The 25,063-nt window shown below is 37.3% G+C and overlaps 1 protein-coding gene across 1 annotated transcript in view; it reads right to left on the reverse strand.

Moving 5' to 3' along the window:
• ACTN2 (actinin alpha 2) overlaps positions 1-25,063 on the reverse strand; it is a 66,329-nt gene that overhangs the window by 28,963 nt on the left and 12,303 nt on the right. The window contains exons 2-11 of the mRNA XM_026705226.2: positions 21,926-22,040; positions 20,026-20,145; positions 18,660-18,746; positions 15,874-15,961; positions 13,399-13,477; positions 12,026-12,107; positions 8,912-8,997; positions 3,691-3,783; positions 2,216-2,446; positions 875-1,022 (exon numbers count right to left, since the gene is read on the reverse strand). Coding sequence (XP_026561011.1) covers positions 875-1,022; positions 2,216-2,446; positions 3,691-3,783; positions 8,912-8,997; positions 12,026-12,107; positions 13,399-13,477; positions 15,874-15,961; positions 18,660-18,746; positions 20,026-20,145; positions 21,926-22,040 — 1,129 coding nt within the window. The remainder of the gene's footprint in view (positions 1-874; positions 1,023-2,215; positions 2,447-3,690; positions 3,784-8,911; positions 8,998-12,025; positions 12,108-13,398; positions 13,478-15,873; positions 15,962-18,659; positions 18,747-20,025; positions 20,146-21,925; positions 22,041-25,063) is intronic.

A 25,063-nucleotide genomic window follows, 5' to 3' on the forward strand; every position in this document is an offset into this window, starting at 1 on the left:
CCAGAACATATACTCTCTATGGGAGCATGGTGGACAGAGAGAAATTTTGGGGAGAAGGAGATCCCACAAATAACCTGATCTTTTGCCAGGTGCAGAGGTGGTATTCAGCAAATTCTGACCAGTTCTGGAGAACCGGTAGCGGAAATTTGGAGTAGTTTGGAGAACAGGTAAATACCTCTTCTGACTGGAGATTTTACAGTATCATTCCCCTGCCGCACCCACCAAGCCACGTCTACAGAACCGGTAGTAAAAAAATTTGAATCCCACCACTGGCCAAGTGTGACTTTAAAGGTAAAAACCAGCATCTTGTGATGAAGATGATCCAGCAATGCTCTCTTGAGGAGGTGGATCTACTACTACCTCTTTCTGAGCCAGCAGAACCACCTCCTTCCACAAGGAGGCATTTACTACTGCATACCACATACCTCCCCTCCCCCAAGACCCAAACCAGGAGGGCATTGGCTCTAAATAGTCAGTGTCCCTAGATCTGAACATCCTGCCAACTTTCTTGGGCCCAAAATACTTAAACCTATCCCAGAGAGCACCCCAAGACTCAGCCATTTCCACCTTCTTAGCTGGAATCCAACTCAGAATGAATCTGGGTTTTCTGCTGAATAGGATTTCATGTCAGCAGCAAGCTAATCAGGAGCCAGGGAACTATCAGACAAGCTAAGCCTATTGACTTTCTTTTTATTTTAAAATTGATATTTTAGTTGTTGGCTTTTGTACTCCTCAGTCTATTCCTTCCTTCTATTCTTCATCCTCTCTTTCTTGTCCATTTTTTTCATTTGAACCATGCATTTGATTTTAAATTCTACTTCAAAGGGGAAACACTGGATAAATTATTTTTCCAGGCAGGGGGATCCCAACTTACCATATGCCCAGGTTTCATGTGATGAAGCCTTTTGCCTAAACTTAGCAGCCAGATGTTCAAGCCGTTCAAGCCTTCGTATTTCATTCAACAGCCATTCCTCATAGCCCTTCTCTGCTTGTTCAAGTCTTTGCCAAGCACTGGCAATATCCTAAAAAAGCATGGGGGATATTTTAAATCAAATACTTAAAACCTGTATCTCAAGAAGGGGTTTCAGATTGGCTAAGCCTTTTCTCTGACTCTTGCTTGTCTGACCCTGGGCCAAAATTTAGATTGAGAAGGACTGTTATATTGACTTTCTAAAGCAAACAGTGCTTTGCTATCTTAGCTTTCTAAAGCTAACAGTAAATGATCGTAATGAATATGAAAACATTTCATTATAATAATTCACCCTCCATTTCTCTTTTTCCCAGAATAACATGATGAAAAAATATATTTGGTAAAAGACATAACAAATCTGGTATGGTGTAATTTGCTGGATACAGGGGTCTCCAACCTTAGCAACTTTAAGACTCCCAGAATTCCCAGAATTCCTCAACTCCCAACTTTGCTGGCTGAGGAATTCTGGGAGTTGAAGTCCACAAGTCTTAAAGTTGCCAAGGTTGGAGACCCCTGGGCTATAATATACCTTCTCAAACCTCCATCAATGTAGGGTAACAAACTCTGGATGGGCAAAAATAGTTTTGAAAGCTTCTAATCTCATGATAAAAGGTATTTAAGATGGCTGCTTTCTTAACAGTGTCAATAATATCACAAGTCTAACTCTCTACTTCTTTTCTGCCTATTTTGCAATTCTTTATTAAAATAGTTGTGGTTCTCATGTAAAAAGGGAATATCTGTGCATCTGTAAATGCAATCATTTTTCAATCTTTTCTTTTTAAATAAAGGCAGTCTCTGAAGACCAAAGAGACAGAGAATCAGGGATGGATGAAAAAAATGCTGAGACTCTAATAATAAGTAGGAACGACCTTGGAAGACAGGAGGGAGAGCTGCAAAAATGTCTCAGCCCATAGAAGCGGGGACATGGGAAATGTTTCAATAGCACCCTCCCTAGTTTACTCTGGAAAGCAAAAGGATAGGAGGGCAGAAATACGTTCAGTCTTTAAGATTCTATTAATGCTGCCTAACAATAAAGATAGAGCTACTACTCCTGGTTGTGCTTCTTGCCTGAACTACCTCACCAGGCTATTGAAAACTGAACCACATCAATACTTTTTACTCCACTGGATTTGCTCATGGTTCCCTTATAACGCAGGATAGTTGCTTTGATGAGATTTAAACAATTTTCCAGTTTCCAGAACTGAGAGGTTTTATAGCGTATAGCCCAAACGCAGTGCTACTTACTGAGACCATCTTCCCTTCTGATGGCATAAAAGCTGGCCTGTTGCTGATCCTCAGTTTTGTCTGCAAAGTGTTGAAATTGATCTCCAACTGGCATTTTTCCTGCACTTTGGGAGGCTTGTGCTTTCGGCGATAATCTCTGAAGTCCTCTAACTTCTTTTGCATAGCTACCATTGTCTTCTCTGGGGTCCTGTTTTCCAGCCAAGGGGTGGTACGCCGAATCCATTCTAAAAGCTGTTTCAGCACATGTAGATATGTTAGCAAATGACCAAAAAATAACCCACCTGAAAACAACAATAGAAAATAGAAAAAAAAGGGGGGAAAGCCTAATCTAATAACTTCCACAGCAGCTTCAACATTGGACCAGATTTCCTGGGAGTGGGTTTCTATTTTAATACTACAGGATTCTTTTTTGACTTGTGGTTGGCAGAACAATACATAGTAGCACTCCTGATAGTGGTGAGTGAATTATCCTGCCAAAGTAAGGGGAAGTAAGCATCTTATAACTTGACAGGAAGAGAAAACCCGGTTATTGCCTTCCAGTAGACTACCATGGCTATGAACAGTTGAGCAGGACACGGCATTCTGGGATAGGCAGCAGCCATGACCATTTTTCCTGGCAGTAAATTCCGAAAGAAAGCTATGGCTGCCAAAGCCAGTTTAGTGTAGTGGTTAAAGCACCAGCCTAGTCCCCTCTTAGGCAGGAAAACCTAGCTGAAGACTTTGAGTCAATCCATCTCTCTCTCAACCCAATTCACCTGACAAGGTTCATGTTATAGGAAAAATAGGAAGAGAAAGGAGTATTAAATATGTTCATCACCTTGAGTCATTTATAATAATAATAAAGCTAGGTTATAAATAAAATAAACAAACATATCAGGGAGTCAGGAGTGACTGAAATAAAGGATAAAAGTAACAGTTCTCCATTTATTTTAGCTAGCTTCCATTTTGTATGTAAGGCTGTAACCTTTACGCTTTGGCTGGGTTGAAACAATATGCTAAATTCAGACTAAAAACCCAGCTGATGTGTACACAGAAAGTGCTATGTCCAAAACAAATAAATTCCATTAGATATGGCCTGTTTTATATAATACATTAATGTAATAAGCAAGTTTCTTCAGCATGCTGAACCATAAACCAATCCATTTTACTTAGTCCATTGTGTTGTATGGATGAAGCTCTTTCTACAATTTTGTCATTAACTGTTTTTAAGATGGCCAAAATCTAAAATTAATCCAGAATATGGTAGAAGTAGATATAAGAAATGTAGTCATGTAACCCTAACCATATTATTTTAATATCCTAAAAAAAGAAACTACAGATTTAAATAGAGATTCCTCCCACACTAATTATATTCAAAAAAGAAAGCCTGAGCAATGGTTAACAGATTTATATAAGTTTTCTGTCTTTATAAAATTACACATAAAATGATTTGGTATCAGAAGCAAACTTCAAGAGTTTTGACAAGCTTCGCCTACCTCACTTGCTAGCTTTTCATATTCTTCCATCAACTTTTCATTTTCTTGATTCACAGCAAGTACTTTACAAATCCGATTAGCTGCTGTTTCTGCCTGGAAAATCCAGAAAATTAAACAGTGTAGGTATATTGTTAGATTCACACAGAAATAAAATGTGAACTATGATCCAGTGGCTATTGCAGCATAAAATAATGAATACATCCAGACATTTGTTTTTATTAGTTTAGGTACATTATTCTAGTTGTCTATTTCTTCATGCATGGAATCACAAAATTCTCCAATATGATGTAATTTAAAATTGGGTGAATGACAAAATGGGATATTCTACAGAAACAATAAGCATAAACCACATAAATAACCACATAGATAACAGACATGATGCATGTTATTATTATTTCAAGGATCGCTTCCTTCTTACAGTTCCATTTTCTAAAATCAGTGATTGTTTCAGGAATATAAAATAATTCTCATACTGCCATACTTCAGATTCATTAAGCTGCTTCAGTGGATGACACACATAGGGATTTTCATCACCTAAGGATCTAGATAGGTTTGCATTAATATCCTTGCTTAATTGAATCGTGATTATTTTAGTTTTACATCACCCTAAGATCCCTTTTTTAAAATACTAAAATTCTACTGAATAATTCATGCTGCAAAGAGAGCTATTTTCTGAATTCTGAGTATTTCAAAAAAATCCAAGGCTTTAGGTTGGTCCCTACAAGACATCTGTTTTCATTTTGGCATTGTGTGTGTGTGTGTGTGCGTGCGTGTGTCCGTGTGTTTTGTTCACTTGATTATGGATTCATGTGTATGGAGAAACTCTTCTGTGAAAAGATGTTTATATAGCACAATGCAGTCAATCTGTCCAAGGTCCTGAAAATCTGCTCAATTCACCAGAGCAGAATCCAGAGGTTGAGAAAACAATTCCTTTTTTGTTCCCTCATTTTGCTTAGGACTTCCTGTCAGATCTGTCCTCCTATGACCTGTCATTCAATTCTAAATTGCTAGGACAGAAAGGTAGGTTGGAGATTGTACTGACATCAGCACTCTTGCTTTCAGAGGACACATTTCCTTTTTCCAGCAAATATGACCAGCACATCTAGGGAGCGCCAAATGGCTTGTTTGAAATAGAAGATAAGATAAGTGGAAATGCTGACAATTCTGAATCTTTATTGCACTGTTATTCACTGGGTGAATTCATACAATATACTTAACATAGTACATCAACCCATTTTGGGGGTTCACACGATGAATTCAACCCTAACTTAACAGTTTAAATCAGCATCGTTTGCTAAACACCCCCCAAAAAACCTACCTAAGGATAATACTAGCCATGTTTGACATGCTATGCTAATGCATGTTAGGGCCAGTGATATTATATCTTAATTAAACGTATGCATTTTATGCATGAAATATGTTTATATTTTTCAACTATTGATCATTTATCAGATTACTCAATTAATTAGAGTAACTCTTATATATTTTCTTTATGCTATAATATTTCTATGGCATTTTTAAAAGCTAGGGATTCTTCTGTTACCTGAATGTTTTTAAATATCTTCGTTCATCTGTTGATATAGCTATAGCCTTTTAAATTCTCATATAAATATTGACATATTTGTTTATTAAACATATATATTATCAAGCAACTAAACTAAAAAGAGAACTAAAAAAGAGAATTACAATTAATAGCAACTAAAATAAATAAATGATGATGAGAATGATAAACCAGACAATAACAAAGCAAACCGACTTCATGGTGCAGTGGTGGCTCAGTGGTTAGAATGCAATATTGCAAGCTAATTCTGCTGACTGCCAGGGATTCAATCCTCCCCAGGCTCAAGGTTGACTCAGCCTTCCATTCTTCTGAGATTGGTAAAATGAAGACCCAGATTGTTGGGGGCAATATTCTGACTCTGTAAATTGCTTAGAGAAGGCTGTAAAGCACTGCGAAACGATATATAAGTCTAAGTGCTATTTCTATTGCTATTTACCTTTGCCAAAGGCTGGGCAAAAAGCCAATTCTTTGTGCCCTTTCTAAACAACAGCCAGTTGAGGCCATCTGGATCATGTGGGGAAATCTTATCACAGAGTGCAGGAACTGCTAGAGAGAACGCTCCAGAATCCTGATAGACGGCCTTGTTTAATCAAAGGACTCTGGAATATGTCAACCCTGCAAGGTTGAATTGGCCATGCACATACTGTAGGAGACAGGCAGTCCTACAAGTAAGCAGGCCTTTTTTCATTTAGGGCTTTATAGCTAACAACCAGCACTTTGAATTAAAATTCCCTTTTAGTTTATGCTGAAAATCAAATGTCATAAAAATTAGTATTTCTTCAAACTAGCACTACTTCTATGCTAAAACCTTTATGTTAAGCAGTCTTATAACATATTGACATTTTCTTTGAGAAAGACCTTAGATTTTCTGTATCTACTTACAGTATTGTATTATAACTGTATCATATAATATCAGTTGATTTTTTAAAATCACTCCTGAGGTAGTAGTTTTTAATTTATGAATCTGATCATGACCCTGACTTAATCTGTTTTTAATTTATGAACCTGCTATAAAAATAACATGGTTTTATTATCTCCTAATTTCTTCATAAAATACACTAGAAAAGCCATAATATATATGTAAACGTATTTTGATCTATTTACATTTCATTGAAGAAAATTTAATAGAGTCATAGAAGCAAAAATAATATAATCATGAACTATTGTAAAAATAATATTCCCAAAAGTAGTTAGTGACAAATGTCTCAGGATGAATAATTTTTGGAAAAAGCAACTATCCATTAATTAATTTAGCAATATTAAGAATGTCACATTCTATTACATACACTTTGGTTTGCAATTTTTCTAGGTTTATTGATGCTCAAACATACCGTACTAACAAATAGTCATTTCAAAGAAATAGCAGTGTTAATCTGTTATAATAAAATCAGATATTTTTCAGTAGCATCTTAAAATGTTTGCAGAATTATTGCCACATTAGCTTCAGCCATGATAAATAAATGAGAGCCATGCAATTATTTTTTTTACTCATAGTTTTTTTTAACCAAAAAATATTAATATTAGGAGAAAGCTGTGGAAATGTTGATTGTGTTCTGTAATTCCCAGTTTAATCTTTGATTAATTGCAAAGGTTTCTGTTACAGCTAGCTAGTTGGTGTTTCATCTCTACCACTGGTAATGTAAACAACAAATTATCAGTGGACTGTCACAAAATACGATGTTGATGGAATCTGTACTATTATCTAGGAGGGGAAAGAAAGGACTGAGGGAAGGAGGCAAAATAGAGGAATGAATTAACTTACCTCTGATTTTTTTACCAAGAAAATAATAAAGTGAGGATGACTCCTTCAGTGGCAATAATTTTTAATAAAATCCTGATTTCACTTTACAGTCAAATATTACCCTCCATATACAATATACCCTGGAATCTCTGCACACAGCAAAAAAATTATGTGTATGTCCTGGCGACACCATCTGTCCTCACAGTTAGTTGATCATGTTCCTGGATTTTCACATATATAGAGATTACTACAGTGTATCCAGTTCACATAAGCAATGGCCACCTTGCCTGAGAAATTCCCGAAGGTCTAATCCTAGTTTGTCTGATAATTATGATCCTGGGGAAAACTGCCTCAGGGATTTTCTTATGGCAGTTCTAGTTTTGCAATAGTTTAATAGCAAAGGTAAATGCTTTTTCTAAGAAGATTGTCTGTCCTTGTCGCTCTCCTCAGTGATGATTAGCTGCAGAAAAATATCAGACTTCACCAGAGTACAGTCTGAAAACTATTAAAATATTTATATTGAATCTGAATAATTCAGACAGTCTAATCATATTAGAGCAGCCGGAGAAATGCTTTCCGTCCATCATTATAAACTGCCTTGACGCCGCAAAAAATATTTTTTTTCCCCAGTGGGTAGGCTTTGCCTGGAAAATGGTAGTGGCCTTGCAAAAGGGATAAAAATCATCACAGTAATTATACAGGTAGTCCTCGACTTAATAACTGTTCATCCAGTGACCATTTGAACATGCTGAACAAAGGGACTTATGACTGCGGCCTGAAGTCCTGGCCATTGCAGCACGCACACTCAAAATTCAGGTGCATCCACCTTTATGTCTGTGGAAACATTGTGATCCCTCCCCCACCCTCACTGGGAGGAATGGGAGGCTTCGGCTAGCTAGGCCACTGGAATTTAGAAACCTGCCATGGGCTGAAAGACTTTGACCAGCTAGGCCCACCAGTCTGTGGAGTACCTGTCTCCATCACTTCTAAGAGGCCCAGACCTTCTGCCTGCCCCATCACAGTCAAAGCCACTTATCTGTCCTTTTTCCTGCACCTGCTGACAGGTAGGCCCAACGGTTATGATGCTAATGAAGCCAATCTTTCTCAAGGCTGGCCCAAGATCAAGAGCTTTGCGGGATGATTTCGTGTTCCTGCCTCTCTAGCAGTGGTGGGATTCAAATTTTTTTGCTACCGGTTCTGTGGGTGTGGCTTGGTGAGCGTGGCAGGGGAAGGATACTATAAAATCTCCAGTCAGAGGTGGTATTGGCCGGTTCTCCAAACTACTCAAAATTTCCACTACCATTCTCCAGAACTGGTCAGAACCTGCTGAATACCACCTCTGCTCTCTAGCTTTGAGGAAAATCGCCTTCCCTAGTTTTCTAGATTGGTAACAGCTTGGTTCATCTCTCAGAAAAGGGAAAGATAAATAGACCCTGGTATGGTGGGGTAGGAAGAAGACCCAGGCCTCTTGGGAGTCGGAAGGGAGGCAGGGGACCCGCATGTAGGTAGGCCTAGCTAGCCTGTGGCAGGTTTCTGCATGCTAGTTAGCGCCAGGCCTGCCAAGGCCTCCCCACCCCCTGAGGCATCCTTCCACAGTTACTTTAATGATCACAATGTAGAGAGCTGGAATTGTGCTCATTGAGTGAGGTGGTCATGTGGCTGTCTCACTTAATGACCACAATGAATTACAACCAAAATTCCAGGGTCAGTTGCGATCATAAGTCGAGGACTATCTGTTTTTATTTATTCTGTAAACATCTATTTATGCTTGTTTGTGCATGTCTAATACTACAGTGTTTCTAACAGTGCCATATACTCTATCTGTCAGTCCTAATTTTAAAAAAGCAAAGTGGTTTAAGGGCCAATGGAAACCTGAAACACACAAAACACATAGCAATCCAAAAGGAGATGATGAATACCTGCTCAGCTCCAGCAAAAGCATGGTAGAAGCAAGAAACGTAAGTCATGATTGCTCTTTCATCAGGCTTGGGTGTATTCACAATGTCTATCAGAAAAGAAAAAAAAGAAAGAAAACAAGCACAATATGTAGAAGAACAGTAGCAAGCAAGGGAGACACAACAAGTGCTCCATTTTGTTCTCTGTATGTTAGAGTCATTTAGACTGGAAGAAGAAAGTGTTGATGCTAAAATGGAAATCCTGGAGAACAAAAATTGAAAATATCCATGGTTTTTGAGAGGAATACTTGCAGACAAATAAGGTGCTGGCATACTTTATGGTTTGATTTCAAAGACATTGGCGTATATTCAGGAGTGTGCACTTGGAGAATTAAAATAGTCAAGAAGTTGGGTGCACCTTCACATTCAAAATACTATCCCCCCTTTACATGCATGGCTTCAGTACTACAGAAATGTCTGTCATCTTGACTTTTGTTATCCCCCTGAAAATATCCCATGCCTATAATTATACAGAGAGATTTTTGAAATGCTGAGGTTCATCTGACCGAAATTTACAATCTGAAGAAACCATATATTGTGTTTCTGAATGCATAGGAACACTACTGATGGATGCTTAGAAGTTTCCACCTGTCAAAGGCTCTTTCTAGAACAAAAAATTGTTCAAGGTAGTATGTCCTTAGTAATATCTGCATTGTTATTTTCATTGTTTAAAAGGAATCACCTTTCCAAAATACAAGTACAGATTTCAGTGCTATTACTATTTCACTTCCACATGGTATAGATTTAATATTGTCCAACATATAAAGAATGGGCCTGACAAATGCCCTCAGATATGGTGTGGAAGTGTGAAAGAAAGCAACTGTGATAATTTTTTAAGCGAGGAGTTTCTGAAAACTACCCATGCATTTTATAAGAGAGCAAACTATATCTTCTAAAAAGAAAACAGAAAGGAATCTTGCTGGTCACATCTCCCAACCCATCAGAACGAGAAAGCAGGGAATGTTGCAGGACTCATCCCCGAGGGAGATACACCTGGTGGGACCAAAAAGAAGGATCTTCTCTGCGGTGTCTCCCTCTCTTTGGAACATCATTCTCCCAGACATTAGAATGGCCCCACTCTAATATACTTCCGGAAGATGCCAAAGACCTAGTTCTGCCAGTGGGCCTGGGGAACCCAGAGCAGGATGGAGCCTGTTAAATGGCTCGTGTGATCTGCTGTCGCCAGGTTGTGGGGGTGGGAGTTGTGGGGTGATTTTGTTATATTGTACTATATTTATTTAATTCTCTTCGTTAGTTTTTATTGTTTTAAATGTGGTTTTATATTCTGTAAGCCGCCTTGAGTCATCATGGGGGAATAGGTGGCAATATAAATTCAATAAATAAATCACAGAATAAGCAAAAAACAAACAAACCATACATCATCATAGCAGCTACAGAGCAAAAGTAGTCTACTTTCCTAGCGCCAATAAAAACAAGAATGATTAGCCATGAAATTTTTTAAAGAGGGTTGACTACTCAATTATTTAAATAAGTATGCCTGACAAGCTTGATCCCATCTTATATACCCCAATATTCTGACATTTAGGCTGCCCAATTCATTTCCCATTAAGAAGAAATCCATGAAAGCATATGTTTTCATTGAAGGTAAAGTTTATAGATCTCAGATCACTTTCCATCAAGACTTATATTCCTCTCAAGGACTGACTAGATCCATATTCCTTTAACAGTTAATTCCAACCTGAAATAAAATAGTCTCCTCCTTGGGATATATCCAATGATAACAGGAGAAAAGAGGTTTAATGAACCTGACATTACAATGTTAAGCCATTCCAAAAGAAAGACAGGTAGCAAGCAAGAAGCCAGTAGATATCCTTTGGCCCTGCCAAACTCCCCTGGCCTATCCATTTTTTAAAACTGGGGAAAATAACAATTGAGAAGGTGTCATGTTAAAAATGTACTGTATTTATAAGAGTGTCTTGGGCTTGCATAAATCTCACATCCTCAGAATATAAACAAGATGAATAGCTGCAGGGCAAGTTTTTATTTGAAAATGAACCCACTTAGCCCTGTAGAAAGACCAAGATAAAATCAATAAAAAAGAAATTAGTGTGGGTTCTTTTATGCCTTTATTTTTCTAATAAATTAATACTTCCACCATGACAGCCGTTCTGAAATAAAGCAAGTACCAGCCATAGTTTCAAAATTTCAAATCTGCCAGTGAACACAAAAGAATTGCTTATCTGTTATAAATCATGAAACCATTGTAGTATCTGTACCATGGGTGTAGAATACCAAATGAGGCAAGTAAATCCATGTAACCACATTAGATGGGGACAGGTATCTCAATACTACAACCTATTAAAAAAACCCACCCAAAAAATCAAGTCCTTTTTTTTTTTTTGCTCTTGACTGCATAGCCTAGCAATAATAAACAAAATGGGATGACAAGTCATTTCATAGACCTGAATTATCTTCAGGGAAGATTTTCAGGGAAAGCATGGATACATTGAGCTGATAGATGTTGCTCTCAACTGAAAATATTCAGCACTGATGCTAATTCTCTTCGGAGATGTCTAAGAATATGTTGTTATGTCTCTGCTACCTCGACTGAGGAAAAAAGTCAAGATGGCAGCTGTAATCCCAGAAATGAAGTCCTGCCCCTTTTAAAGTGCCTTGTACAAACAACAAACATAAAAAAGGGATTCCGGTTGAATTGGGTAGTCTGGTCTTCTTGTCCCTGACTTGCTGCATTTTTAGTTGCGAGGAGTTTCAGAAGGCAATTCTTTTAGCTGGATTTAAAAAATAATTCCAATTGATACAGGTCTTCAAATGATATTTTACTTGAAATATCTGGATTTATGTTTCTGAGTTACTTGGAATTACATGGTGTTTGAGGGATAGCTAAATGAAAAGAAGGGGGGACTGAAAATTTCCCTTCTGAAAATTAATTTCAATTACAACAGAGAGCATTTTCTTATTCCAGTCTAAATGGAAATGACAGATAGAATGCCATTTGATAAATAACTATGTGAAGGAGATCCTTTCCTTATAACATATAGGATGAAAAGACTTCAATAGTTGCAGCCTGCTGCCTATTAAAAGCACATTAACTCACACCTTCTGCATCCAACATCTTTGGGATATCCAGGTATTTTTCAGCAACCTCCATGGCCAGGTTTATATTCCCCAAAGGGTCGTCCTGCACAGGAAGCAGAAATTACAATTGTTAAATCCTATGTTAAGCAAGGTTGCAATAATTCAAAAGCAAGGACAGAATATGTTAGAGTTTCACTCAATAGCAGCATTTTAAAATTAAATTAAATTATCCCCCAAGAAGCATGTAAAAACCAGGCAGATTTCCATTGCACCGTATCTTCCATCTTGACATTTTTAACCATACCCTGCTGACACTCCTACTCCCAAGCATGTTTATATAATATAGGAATTAAGCAGTTGTCCCTTATATTGTTTAAAAAAAATGTTTCAGTGGAATTTACTCCAGTGCATGATACTGATATTTCAGGGTTACTAGAGAACTATTGAAAAATTGTTCTGGTAGGACAGATTTTGGAAGTTCTGCCCTCACTTTCTCCTTCCCTGCCCTTAAGGATTCCCCCTGTAAGCTTCAGACAGATACACAAAAGGATGAATATGACTTGCCACTTGCTAAACTAAAAGCTTAGTTATTAGTTATGCCTGCTATTTAACTCATGCTGCATATGAACCAAACAATGTATGGCAGTCAAAAATCAAGCTTTTCAGCTTGGCATATTGTATGAACATACCCTAATGCATCAATGCAAAGAAAGATCTTCTATGGCTCTCCAAAGATTTCCAGAAAGCAAAGAAAGGCATGCAAAAAGAAAAACTAACATGCACACAAGTGCATGCACATTCCCCCATCAAATCTACAATGTCAATATATTTAAATTATTTTTGCACAATTTAGAGAGCTTTTAGACATGACTAACCTTTACTGAAATTGGTGGGATATAAATATTGTGCAGTTTATTTATCTTTGTGTCAGTTAAACATTTCACAGGGTTGCACCATCTATTGAATACTTTCTAACATAATGAATCTCACAATGCATCTTTACTCAGGATTATAATGCTCATAGACTAACCAATTGGCTGTGAGTTGGAGACAGACCTACATTGAATATCCCAAGTCCAAGTAGATTTGTCCAAATGGTGGCTTATTTTTCAGGATACTTTTCAGCCACTTTCATGGCATGTGATTTAGCTTACTTGGGATTACCTGCTGCAGTCTTAACCATAGTGATTGGCCATTATCAGTGGGAGGAATTTCAAATTAGCAGAGAGCACCTGTTTCAGGAAGGCTGCAGGTCAAGAGCCAAGAAAGAAGGCTCATTTTAAACTACAAATCACACATATCTCTATATATGTAGTATGTGAGCCAAATCAGTGCAAATCATCATGCCAGATTGGTGCAAGTTATCATGCCATACCAGCAAAACAATTAATGACCTTTGAAAGCTTGGAGTAGTCAATAAGATCTGGTCGATGTCTATGAATCAGTGCACAAAGACCAAGGCCATCTTTCCAGCTTCATGAGAAGAAATCAAAAATAAGGTGACAATATATTAATGAAACAATGGTTTTGTCAAACAGTGGAAAACTGACAAAATTCAGCAATTGTACCACATGTCCAATAGTAGCAGTTCATAAAATTCCAGTGGTGATTGCAATTTGGCTAAATCTCATTTAATGGTGCAGAACATAGGAGAAATTCATAGTATAATTTTGTGAACCAGTGTTTCTAGTTTCAAGACACAATAAAAAATATTTAAAATGTTGATAAGGCAAAGACATTTTAGGATATTATAAGATAAATTTTCTTGACATTAGACACTTTCGTGCAGAAAAGAGCCCAGAGAAATTTCATGCACAGTGCACTAGATGATAAATGACTGCTTGCTTATTTTTTCACAGTGCAAGAACCTACAATTGGCTGGAACAGATGGGCTGCTCATTTCACTCAGTGGTTTGTCCATCTTTTTATTTGCATTTAGATATCCAGGGCATACTCAGGGTAGCTCAGAAAATATTGCTCGCATATCATTTAAAAAATCAGTAGTAAAATTTTAAACCAGCAGCCAATAAAAGAGCAGGCCACTCACACAGTCCAAAAAGTCTGGAGGGATGAAAATGTTTGAAATTTCTGAGTGCTCCAATGGATTGTGTCTAGAAACCAAACATGAAAATGACGTGCCGTACACAGACAGTAACACATACGTTGAACAGGAGAGTTCCTTTCTCCAATGCCTTATAAGGAGTAGGAAGTTTCATGTGGGAGAAAGTATAATTCTTCTGAGTCCATTATTTGATACATTACAGTAGACAGTTTATCCTGCATTCACCAACAGAATGTCTCAGCCAACACTCCCAGCTCTTGTCTATGGAGATTCTCAGTCATCCAGGTCATGGTTGTCCCAAAGGTGCTTTTTCAAGAGGATGAGAAGCGAAATATCCTCAGAAAAAAACCAGAAAGCCCAGTTGCCTCTTGAAAAAGCACCTCTGAGACTTCCAGCTCTTCTGAAGATGCCAGGCTTGGGAAGCGGAGTCTATTTATTTTACCACTTTTAATGCATTTTTCATATATATTATTTTTTAAATGGCATTTGAAGCCAAACCCAACAATCCAGTAATTACAAGTATCCATAAAAATAGGATAGTTGGTTAAAATCTGTTCTTAACTACCTGCAGAGACCTCAACTATCTGTAGATAAGAGACCATTCTCAACAACAGAGATCTTTTCTTCTATTCTTATATGCAGGAGTGAGATCCGACAGGGTTAACTACCAGTTCGGTCATTTACAAGGTTCGGTGGTTTACGATGTGCTTCCCTGCATGCTGCATGGGCATGCTTGTAAATCGTCATCAGCATGCTGCGTGCAGAGAAGCAGCCTTTCAAAAAGCCCCTTTTTCTGCCTTTTTAAACTGCAACTGTGCCTCGCATGGCAGCTGAAGTTGAAAAAAATCAGGAAATTAAGGTCAGGTAAGAGCCCAGGTGGGCAGGTGGGCAAAAACATCAGCAGACATAGAACCGGTTCTATGTCTGCTGCTCTTCAGAGCTACCAGTTCTACAGAGGTGGACAGAACTGGTAGAAACCCACCCCTGCTTATATGTATATATGTATTTACATAGTATCTATGATCTCCAGTCTCACAATGGTAACTCTGGGCATTGTACAGAGATCAAAACAAAAGCCGCAACCTAAATACCATGATGTTCACGTTATTTGTGTGCGTCTGTACACCTAAGGTTTTATTGCTTTCCATTCTTTGGAGTAAGAGATTTTTGAAACTTGAAAGCTTGCATATTTATTTAGATCCATAACAAAAACAAGTGTCTTTTTTTCTTTTTTTTTAATCTCAGCATCAACTACTGGGAAAAAATTAGCATTTATTAATCATGCCACAATGCCCAATTTTCACTGTATTTATAGGTTCTGTGAAAGGGATCTTTCTTCCACTATTTCTGGAAATTTCAACATACTTTGCAATATAAATTAATTTCTAGAAAATACACAACAGATTTATGTTGTGCTGATGGAGGTAAGACAGAAAATGACAGTGTTTGATTTTTTAATATTTTGTTGTCAGTACATTACAATTGGGACTTCTTGTTTATTCCCCTACATATTAGTTGTAGTAATTTCCTCTCTAATTAGGCCTCATCAGTCAAAGAGCATCCATGGTGACATGTGAAATAATCACACTGCTGACTTCTTTAATATAGGGTATCCATTTTAATTGCTAGAATAATCAGGGAGCCCCTATACTCATGCTAGCCTTGTAGAGTTATTCCTGGCCCTTCTCAAACTACAAAGAAAATATGTTGTATTGTGTGCTCTCCATTTTCAACTGTACCACTAAGGATAGAACACATCTACATAATGAATAATAAAGTCTTTACATCTATAAATGATTCACTTTACCTAAGATGGAAATTTTGAATGTTCACATTTCGGTAAGGTGCCGTTTTTCTCTGACACCACAACAGCAGTCCTTCTTTGGCAGATGTCTCTGAAAATACCATCAAAGAAGATTTATAAAGAATAACAGAACTTCAATTTATAAAGAATAACAGAACTTCAATTTACTCGCTACAGTACATAGCAGAGCTTCAGCTGATTTAGAAGGTTAGACATCTACCTCAGATGATATTGCTTAATTCAACAGATACAGAGAGAATTTCCAAGGAAATCTGTATCAGAAAAATGGTGAATACACTATCCAGTTTAGTTATGAAAATATTTCCCTCTCTTTCTTCCATATGGTTTCTTACAAAATACAATTATTGAAAGTTAACATTGTGTCTGTTACAAAACAAGGGGCATTTATACGACAAAAAACCTCTAGAATTGATTTTAAACTTTCCTTATGATTTTTTTCCATCATGTACCCAGCCATTCATCATTTACTGGTATTTTTCTTTAATAATTGCATCCTGCTTCACTGACTCAGGAATGATGTCATCATTCATAAGACATTTCTTTTTAAAAATGATTTAATTGGTACAATAGAATCAGGGTCAGGAATAATTATCCTCTCAATTAACCAACGAAGTATAAAAATTGGTTGATCTGCTACATATTGTCTACTGTAATGGATGGCATCTGTTTACTTGAGTAAAATGTTGGGGAAAAATCTATAGCTGCCCAAATTATTCACTTCAGTGTTTTACAATATTAAACAATCTTTACAAAGTAGCATAAAATGCTGCAGTATCTACATACAGTATACTACCAAAGAATTCTCCAATCTCCACATGGATGTTGTCACTCAATTGAATAAAATATATATTTCCCTGGAAAAGAACCATTTTACATTAAGAAGAACGTACTATTCACGCCTTGTATTTCATAACTCCAATGCAGCAAATTCTAGTATTTTTCTCAATACAAGATCATAAAATGTCCTATTATGTTTACTGGATGGATAATCAACTCATAGAAAATGGAAAGTCTATTCCAGTCATTGCTAAACTATCCATCTGCTGAGCTATATACTAAAGTGGGAAGACAGAAGCAAAGAACCTGAGGTCCTACAGACCCATTACAGTAATAAGAATATAAATCTTTCCTCTCAACCAAAGGACAAAACAAGAAGCTCTCAGGACACTATATTGGGCAGGCAAGAGAAAGAGGGGCATGATTTGAACCCGGCCACTACTATAAATAGGACTTTCATTCTAACTTGTCTGTTCTGAATTTCTTCTTTAACTGTATTTTCAGATCTTGCAATAAGAATAATTTATCACAGAGCTGCATTCTTGAATCACTATTATTGTTCATTTGGAAAAGTCTGAAATGAAATTCTTTGAGTTTGAAAAACAGATATTTGTGCATTCTTATATATAAAAATCCTCTATGTTGTGTTTTCTTTGTGCTTATTCTTTCGTTATGCAGTTTGTTCTGACTGCTTTCCTTGGAAGCTGGATTCAGATGATAATGTTGACTAGGAAGTTCACACAATAAAGTTCCCAGGGCCAAGTCACCACAAGAATCTGAGGACATTATAGACATTTGCTCACTGTCTTATTTTACTAAAAAAAAAACCCCCAAACCTTCAACTTTACTATCAATTATGGTGGGGAAGAATGACAAGCGAATGACATGGAATGTATTCAATCAGAATCTAAGTGGAAATCTTTTACAGTGTAAAAAGATCCCTGTCATGAAAAGATGTCAAGAAGATTTCAGCAAATTAATTCAATCACTATCCTAAATAATTGATGATATCCCTCTGTCCTTTCTTCAAGGAAATGATGACCATAGATTCCCTCCCAAATGAATTAGGACTAAACTAGGGGTTGCAAAACTGTATGTTATTACTATATTTATATTTATAGTGTTCAAATAAGCTCTCTGTCAAGAATGCTGTACCTGAAAGCGGCTGCTTAATCTTCCTATCAACCTTCACAATCTTCCTGTCTTTGTGTGTGTGCATTTCTCCCTATTTAAGTACAGAGCTTTCTTTAAATTTTACATTTGGCCACATGAAGTTATTTTTAATAATAATAATTTGTTCTCATACGTAGGAAATAATTTGAGGTTACAAATAGCTACAATAAAATTAAAGTCTCCTTTGAACTAAGTTTTACTCCTGATTACTTGGTGGATCCATCCATGCTGTTTTCTTATCAACAGTATGGAATTGGCTTGCAGTTGCCGCCTTTGAGATATTTTTTCAATTTCCCAATGCTGCCTACAACCTGGTATTTTCTGGTAGCCTCCAACCCAAGTGCTAATCAGGCTGGCCCTACTTAATTTCCAAACCAGAGAAGGTCAGCTTACAAGTAAATGAACAAAATAAAAAGCTAGTAAGTGTGACGTACTGTTTGTATATCATCTAATTTAGCTCTATGATTCACAAGGAACTCTATGTTTCCAATTGATCAGTCCACTTGTAGGATAGGCAGATTGTTGGATATAAAAGTATCACATGTTTTAATGCATTTTTGAAGAAGAGAACATAATTCACATTTCTGTTTCCTTATGGGATCTGTTTAGCCTACTAGAAATAATAATAAAGAACAAAGCGGATCAGCAAAAAGCAGTCCTAAATGCTTCTTTATAAGTTGCTTAATTGCTATTCTGATATTTACATCAGAATTCACTATTGTCAATAAAGCTATAGCCAGTTCAATCAATCTGTATTCCTGGAACCAAGTCCATTTGACACAAAAAGTTGAAGACAACATTATACAGAATATTCTTACCTTCCACCGAGATATCTTGAATAGCAAAACGGAGGATGATAGTCCAGATCATACCCAGAGTCATTTTCACATTGCCATCCACAATTTCTAGAGAGAAATGGAATGGATAATTTACAGCAGGGTCATCAATACAATAATATGTGGTAGCCAGTGGTGGTATTCTACCGATTCGGCCCTGTTCAGGCGAACTGGTGGTAAAAAATGCTACCGTTCAGCTGAAGCAGTAGTAAAAAAAACAGCTACAGGTTCAGCTGAACTGCTATTTCTTTTTTCCCTCTCCATCAGCTGTGCCGACAATCAGCTGTGCCGGGATCCCTCTTGCTGTCTTATTGCTTCACCCAGGAGGCTTCCCTGAGGCCCAAGAGGCAAAAAAACAGAGCATGGAGGGGGCTGCACAGGCCCTGCACTCAATTTTTTTGCCTTCTGGGCCTCGGGGAAGCCTCCTGGAAGCAAAAACAACTTCCCTGGGACCCAGGAGGCAAAAGAAATGGAGGGTGGCGGGGGGAGTACTGCAAAAAAGAAGAAGAAACCACGCCCACCCAGTCACATGGCCACACCTACCTAGCCACTCCCACCTAGCCACACTCACAGAACCTGTAGTAAAAGTACTGTATTTGCATCCCACCCCTGGTGGTAGCTGTCATTTGGGATTCATTATGTTCCTCATGCATACTTATTTCATGATATCTTGCTGGCAGATTCGTAGTTCTACTTTTAAAACTGATTCTACAGGTGGTTCTCAACTTACAACCACAATGGAGCCCAAAATTTAGTTGCTAAGTGAACCATTTGTTAAGTGAGTTTTGCCCCATTTTACGATCTTTCTTGCCACAGTTGTTAAATGAATCTTGCAGTTGTTAAGTTAGTCACCCGGTTGTTAAGTAAATCGGGCTCCCCTATTGATTTCACTTGTCAGAAGGTCACCAAAGGGGATCACATAAGTCCTGGACACTACAAATGTCATAAATATGAACCAGTTCCCAAGGGACTGAATACTGATCACATGACCATGAGGATGCTGCAATGGTTGTACGTGTGAAAAATGGTCATAAGTCACTTTTTTCAGTGCTCTTGTAACTTTGAGTGGTCACTAAATGAATTGTTGTAAGTCGAGGGCTACCTGTATTTTAAGAGTGACAAAAGCATTTTCAATAGCACCTGAAGATTGTAAGGCCTTCTCTGTTCAAAACAAGCACTCTGCTACAGCTCTTTCAAACAAGAAGTGTGCCATAGAAAAAAGATATGTTTTGAAATGTAGTTCACAGTTGTTTTTTGAAGGTATATTGTATATATAGTGACCCCAAGCAGCACTAAAAATGTAAGTTTATAACTGAAAGAAATCTTGTTATGGATATTCTCCACATACCTTCTGCACCAATTGAGACAAGTTTGACACCTTTGCTTGCTATAAAATCCAGAGCTTTGTTGACATTTGCAATTTTATGGAAGCGCATTTTTCCTCTATCTGGTTTCGGAAGTCTTTCTCCTGCAGGAAAGAAAATCAAAAATATTTGTGAGTACTGGAATCTGGCTGTATTACTCTAGTGGGACAAGCATGCTCTTTGCTATCTAAAACCAAAGGTGGCTGGTAGATTAACAGAGAAGATGCAAACTACTGCACCAAAATTGCCTTTTGCTTCTTGCCTCTGTATTTAATGTTTTTAATATTTTAATATTTATGATTTTAATTGTAAGCCATTCTGAAGTGCTTTGCTAAGTGAATTGGATGATATATAAATTTAATAAATAAATATACAAATAAAACTAAAATCTAGTCTTCCTTGAAGATTTGTTTTAATGACTGAGCTAATTTGCAATGCAATAAACCGACTCACTTTATTTTTACTTTACTTTTACTCATTGTTTAATTTTATTGATGCAATAAAAATGGTTGCGTCTTTCCAAGCTTGGAAAGCTTGGAAAGACGCAATACAGTTTGTAGATTCTCTATTTAGCTTCATTTTTAGTCCTTTAGAATGCGTCAAGCATTAAAAATTAATGTACCAGTTTTTAATATTTAGTCCACTTCTGATCCAAGGAAAAGGATTCAGAGATGGCTCTCAGCATCCTTTATCAACATCTGTATCAACATCTGGAGGGCCATCGGGTACCTAGAACTGCTCTAAATACAGCAATAAATGATTTGAAAATAGTGTTTACTATCACACGCGAAAGTCTTACTTCAGATTAATCCATAGAACAAAGATACTATTTAAAAATAGTTGGTCTTCATTTCTTTATGCTGGTAATATAATAAATTTGAAAATTTTTGGCTTATATGCCATAACATGTCTATTTGTAATTCCTATTGGTTATGTAACATTATCATGTTAACCAGGTTCTTGAAAGACAATTATGGGTTGAAATGGTGTGTTAAATCCAAAAGCTGTATATTTCCATCTATGATGAAATTTGGATATATTGAGTTTGAACTGTTATAAAATGGTTGAAAGAATGCTTGCTCCTATGCTCCAAGTGCTGCCTTAATAAAATTTGCTTTAATGCATTTGTGTTCAAATTTATGCAATTCCAAAAGAGAATTGAAAGAGAAAATGATGCTTCAATATCATGTTTAACCTGAAATATATGTTTGTGTGTCTATATTAGAATTAGATACAGTTTAGATAAGTAGTGCTTCTAAGTTTTTTATTTGGTTTAATTATTTAATTGTCTGGGTTTTTAAGTTATCTGGCTATTTTTTTATCATATAGGTTCTTCTTCTCCTTAGAAGTATGCAGTCTTTTCTTTTTCTTCTCATTACATACTTTTTTAATACAATAGATAAGATTACTTTTTTGAAGTCTTTGAAGTTCATAGAACAGAAGTATAGTCATATAATTATATTAATACTTCATTTTATTGTAATGTTATAAACTAATAAAGGTTTTTCAATCAATGATTTTAACATGTATTAAAATTGTATTTAAAAATACTGAGTGCAATCCCGGATACTACAAAAAGAAAGCAAAACTGAGAACGGTCCATTGGAACAAGAAACTGATTGATGCACAAGCATTGTGATTATATGAATATTTTTGTTGTACAATTTTGGCATTTATTTTCCCTTTCTTTTCTTTTTCTTTTTTCTGACTTGCATATTAGGGTTTTTTTTGGGGGGATACTATTAATAGAGCTGTGATTAATAATAAATGTTGCGTCTCAATCAGCAATAAATTTTGGAGTCAGAACTGGCATGACATCGAAAAACCATGAGGCAGATTCTGAGTTGGAAATATATCTTGACAAGGTGCTATCTGTAAACAAACCTGAAATGACTTCCAAGAGTAGCATCAGTTTCAGTCCATTTCTGAAATCGTCTTCAATGTTCTCAATCTGGGTTCCAGCTTTCCGCAGATGGGAATTGCACCAAGCTGTAAATGTCTGCCAAAGCAATGAAGGACCTGGTTAAAAAAGCTACTCGTTTTTTAATAATAATCTACAGATGCTCAGTTTCAAGCATTAACATCCCAAGTCAAAAATATTACAACTCTAGAAGCAGTTGGCTCACTTTTTGACAAATGTACATCACACCTGTCTTGTATTTAACAAAGAACAAGGGGCAGCATTTACAGGATTTTAATAGTTCTTATTCAGCTTATACAGCATATGTATATGTAGCCCCGGGTTACATATTCCAGATTCTCAAAGAGCACTTCCCTACATCCATCATCTTCACTCCTTGAACTCTCAGAACGAACCTCAAGGGACTCCCTGGTTACCTTTGTCTCTGACTATCTGGAATGCTACAATAAGGGATGAATATCTAAAGCTGCTGTAGATCCAATAACATAACAAGATAGTAATTAAAATCCTCTCACTCCTTATTTCTACCTACATAATATGACTTCAGCAACAGAATGGTCAACACCTGGAATGCCCTACCCGACTCCATTGTTACAGCCTCAAATCCTCACAGCTTCAACCTCAAACTGCCTACGGTGAACCTCACCCTATTCCTAAGAAGTCCATAAAGGGAGTATGCATAAGCACACCAATGTGCCTACCGTCCCTGTCTTACTGTCCCCATTTACCTGTATTTACTTCCTTTGTACAGGTTTATGTTCATACCAGTGGTGGGATTCAAATTTTTTTACTACCGGTTCTATGTGCGTGGCTTGGTGGGCATGGCAGGGGAAGGATACTGTAAAATCTCCAGTCAGAGGTGGAATTTGCCAGTTCTCCGAACTACTCAAAATTTCTCCAGAACTGGTCAGAACCTGCTGAATACCACCTCTGGTTCATACCTATACTTGTTATCTTGTACACGTTTGACAAACATTATTTTATAAAAACCATTAGGGAAGGATTTTGCAAGTGGGTTTTTTCCAAAGTTGAAGATTATGGTCAAGGTCAGAGTTAGGTCAGGAAGCTAGAAAAATCTGAGGGTTTCAGCCTCTCTCCTTTACATGAAGTATTGAGGAGAAGCTGAAGAGCCAGCAAGCTACCATTCCTCTTGCAAATTATGAAGCTCAGGAATCAGAGGAGACAATGAGGGAAGAGTGGCCTCTAGTGGGGACAAAAGCCGCAATCACCTCAGTTCTCTAACACTACAGAAACACTGGAGATGCTTTCAAAACAACTCAGTGCCCTTAAACCACCTCAGTTTCCCCCAGTTTAGCACTCTCTCAGACTACCTAACTAGCATGGTCAATAGCTGTCTTGCATAGAAATTCTCACAGATTCTGGCAGTTTGGAAAAGCCTCTACTTTACTCCAGCTTTTAAATGTAATGCCCAGTGGTGTGTTTCAAATATTTTTAGCACCGGTTCGGTGGGTGTGGCTTGATGAGCGTGCTTTGCGCACACGCACACACTTTGCGTGTTGCAATATCATGACACATCAGTAGGAAGTCACGTACTCAGAAAACCCAATACACATATAGGGCGACACTATAGGAACAGCAACGTGTAAAACCTGAGTTGGCTATAGCATAAGGATTAGCCATATATGGCAATATTCCCTATTCCTGTCTAACCTCATGTGTAACCTAACCCCCCGCTTGCTGCACAATAAAAGAGAGGTGCGTAGTACTATCTGTGCTTCCTCTCACCAAAAGAAACCTTTGTGTCGCTGTCATCTTTGCCATCAAGAGGAGCCCGCCCAGACAGTCTGCCTGGGTGCAGGTCGTCAGCTGATTCATCCCGGCACTGGGACCCGCAACGCATCATTTGCGCAGATGTTAGATGTGCACTTTGCGCAGACACAGAAGCGTTTTGACTCACCTCCTGCAATCCTGCACTCTCCCTGACACTTCAGCAGCTGCATGATCAAAATTCAGACAACTGTCTCATATTTATGATGGTTGCAGTGCCTTGGGGGGGGGTCATGTGATCCCCTTTTGCAACTTTCTCACAAGCAAAGTCAATGGGGAAACCTCATTCACTTAACAACCATGTTATTAACTTAACAACTGCAGGGATTTACTTAACAACTGTGGCAAGAAAGGTCATAAAATGGGGCAAAATTCACTTAACAAATGTTTCACTTAGCAACAGAAATTTTGGGCTCGGTTGTGGTCGTAAGTCGAGGACTACCTGTAGAGGTCACACCTCAAAGTATCATCAGTATGAAGTTATATATCAGTTATCATTCCATTAGGATGAGAGAGAGAAAGCAATGTGATAAGAGCTTAATTTCTACATGAAAAGGAGAAAGGTATCTGAACTAAGAACATCTAAACTAGACTGATAAGAAGAGCTATTAATTAATTAGTGTCTTGCAGCCTCTGTAAACAGTCCCTGTAACCATATGCTAGATTATAATGAAAGCAGCTTTCTCCATCTGTGGAGATGTGCTTCCAGATGTGCTTAGATTATAAATCCCTCCTGGAAACTACAGAGCATTATTTTACTTACCTCTGCAAAGATGCTCAAGGAGTTCTGTGTTTTGTTTTAACTTAGAATTGACATTTAAATATGCAGCTACTGGAAAACACAGAAGAATAAGTAATTGATTCATTATGGCTGTTGCCACTCTCCCCCCACGATCCCTAGATCAGTGGCAAAATGATGAAGTTGCTTGTATATTTTATTTACGGCACCGTCCTCACTTCCAATAAATCTGTTTTAACCCTCATCTTCAGTACAGTGAGTTCTGACTCAACGAGCATAGATAAAGTAGTTGTATAGTTTACACAATATTTCACTCCAAGAGCTTTGTAAGGTTGCTCATTAATGCTCCAATCCTTATCACAACTATCTTGACAGGAAAAATCTGGTGCATTTTTCACACTATGGGGATGAGACACGGGAAACTACTAGCTTGAGGCATTTTGTCTGAGAAGTTAACCACTGTGGAAATGGATTTGACTTTATGATGCATCAGAATCAAGTTAAGTCCCAGAATTTTTCCATTCTGTACACAGTAATAAGTATAATATTCTGCATAGTACAGATTGCATATAAT

This window comes from Pseudonaja textilis, chromosome 1, assembly GCF_049901715.1.
Source record: "Pseudonaja textilis isolate UNSWEBS1 chromosome 1, rPseTex1.2, whole genome shotgun sequence".
NCBI classification, from domain to species: Eukaryota; Metazoa; Chordata; class Lepidosauria; order Squamata; family Elapidae; genus Pseudonaja; species Pseudonaja textilis.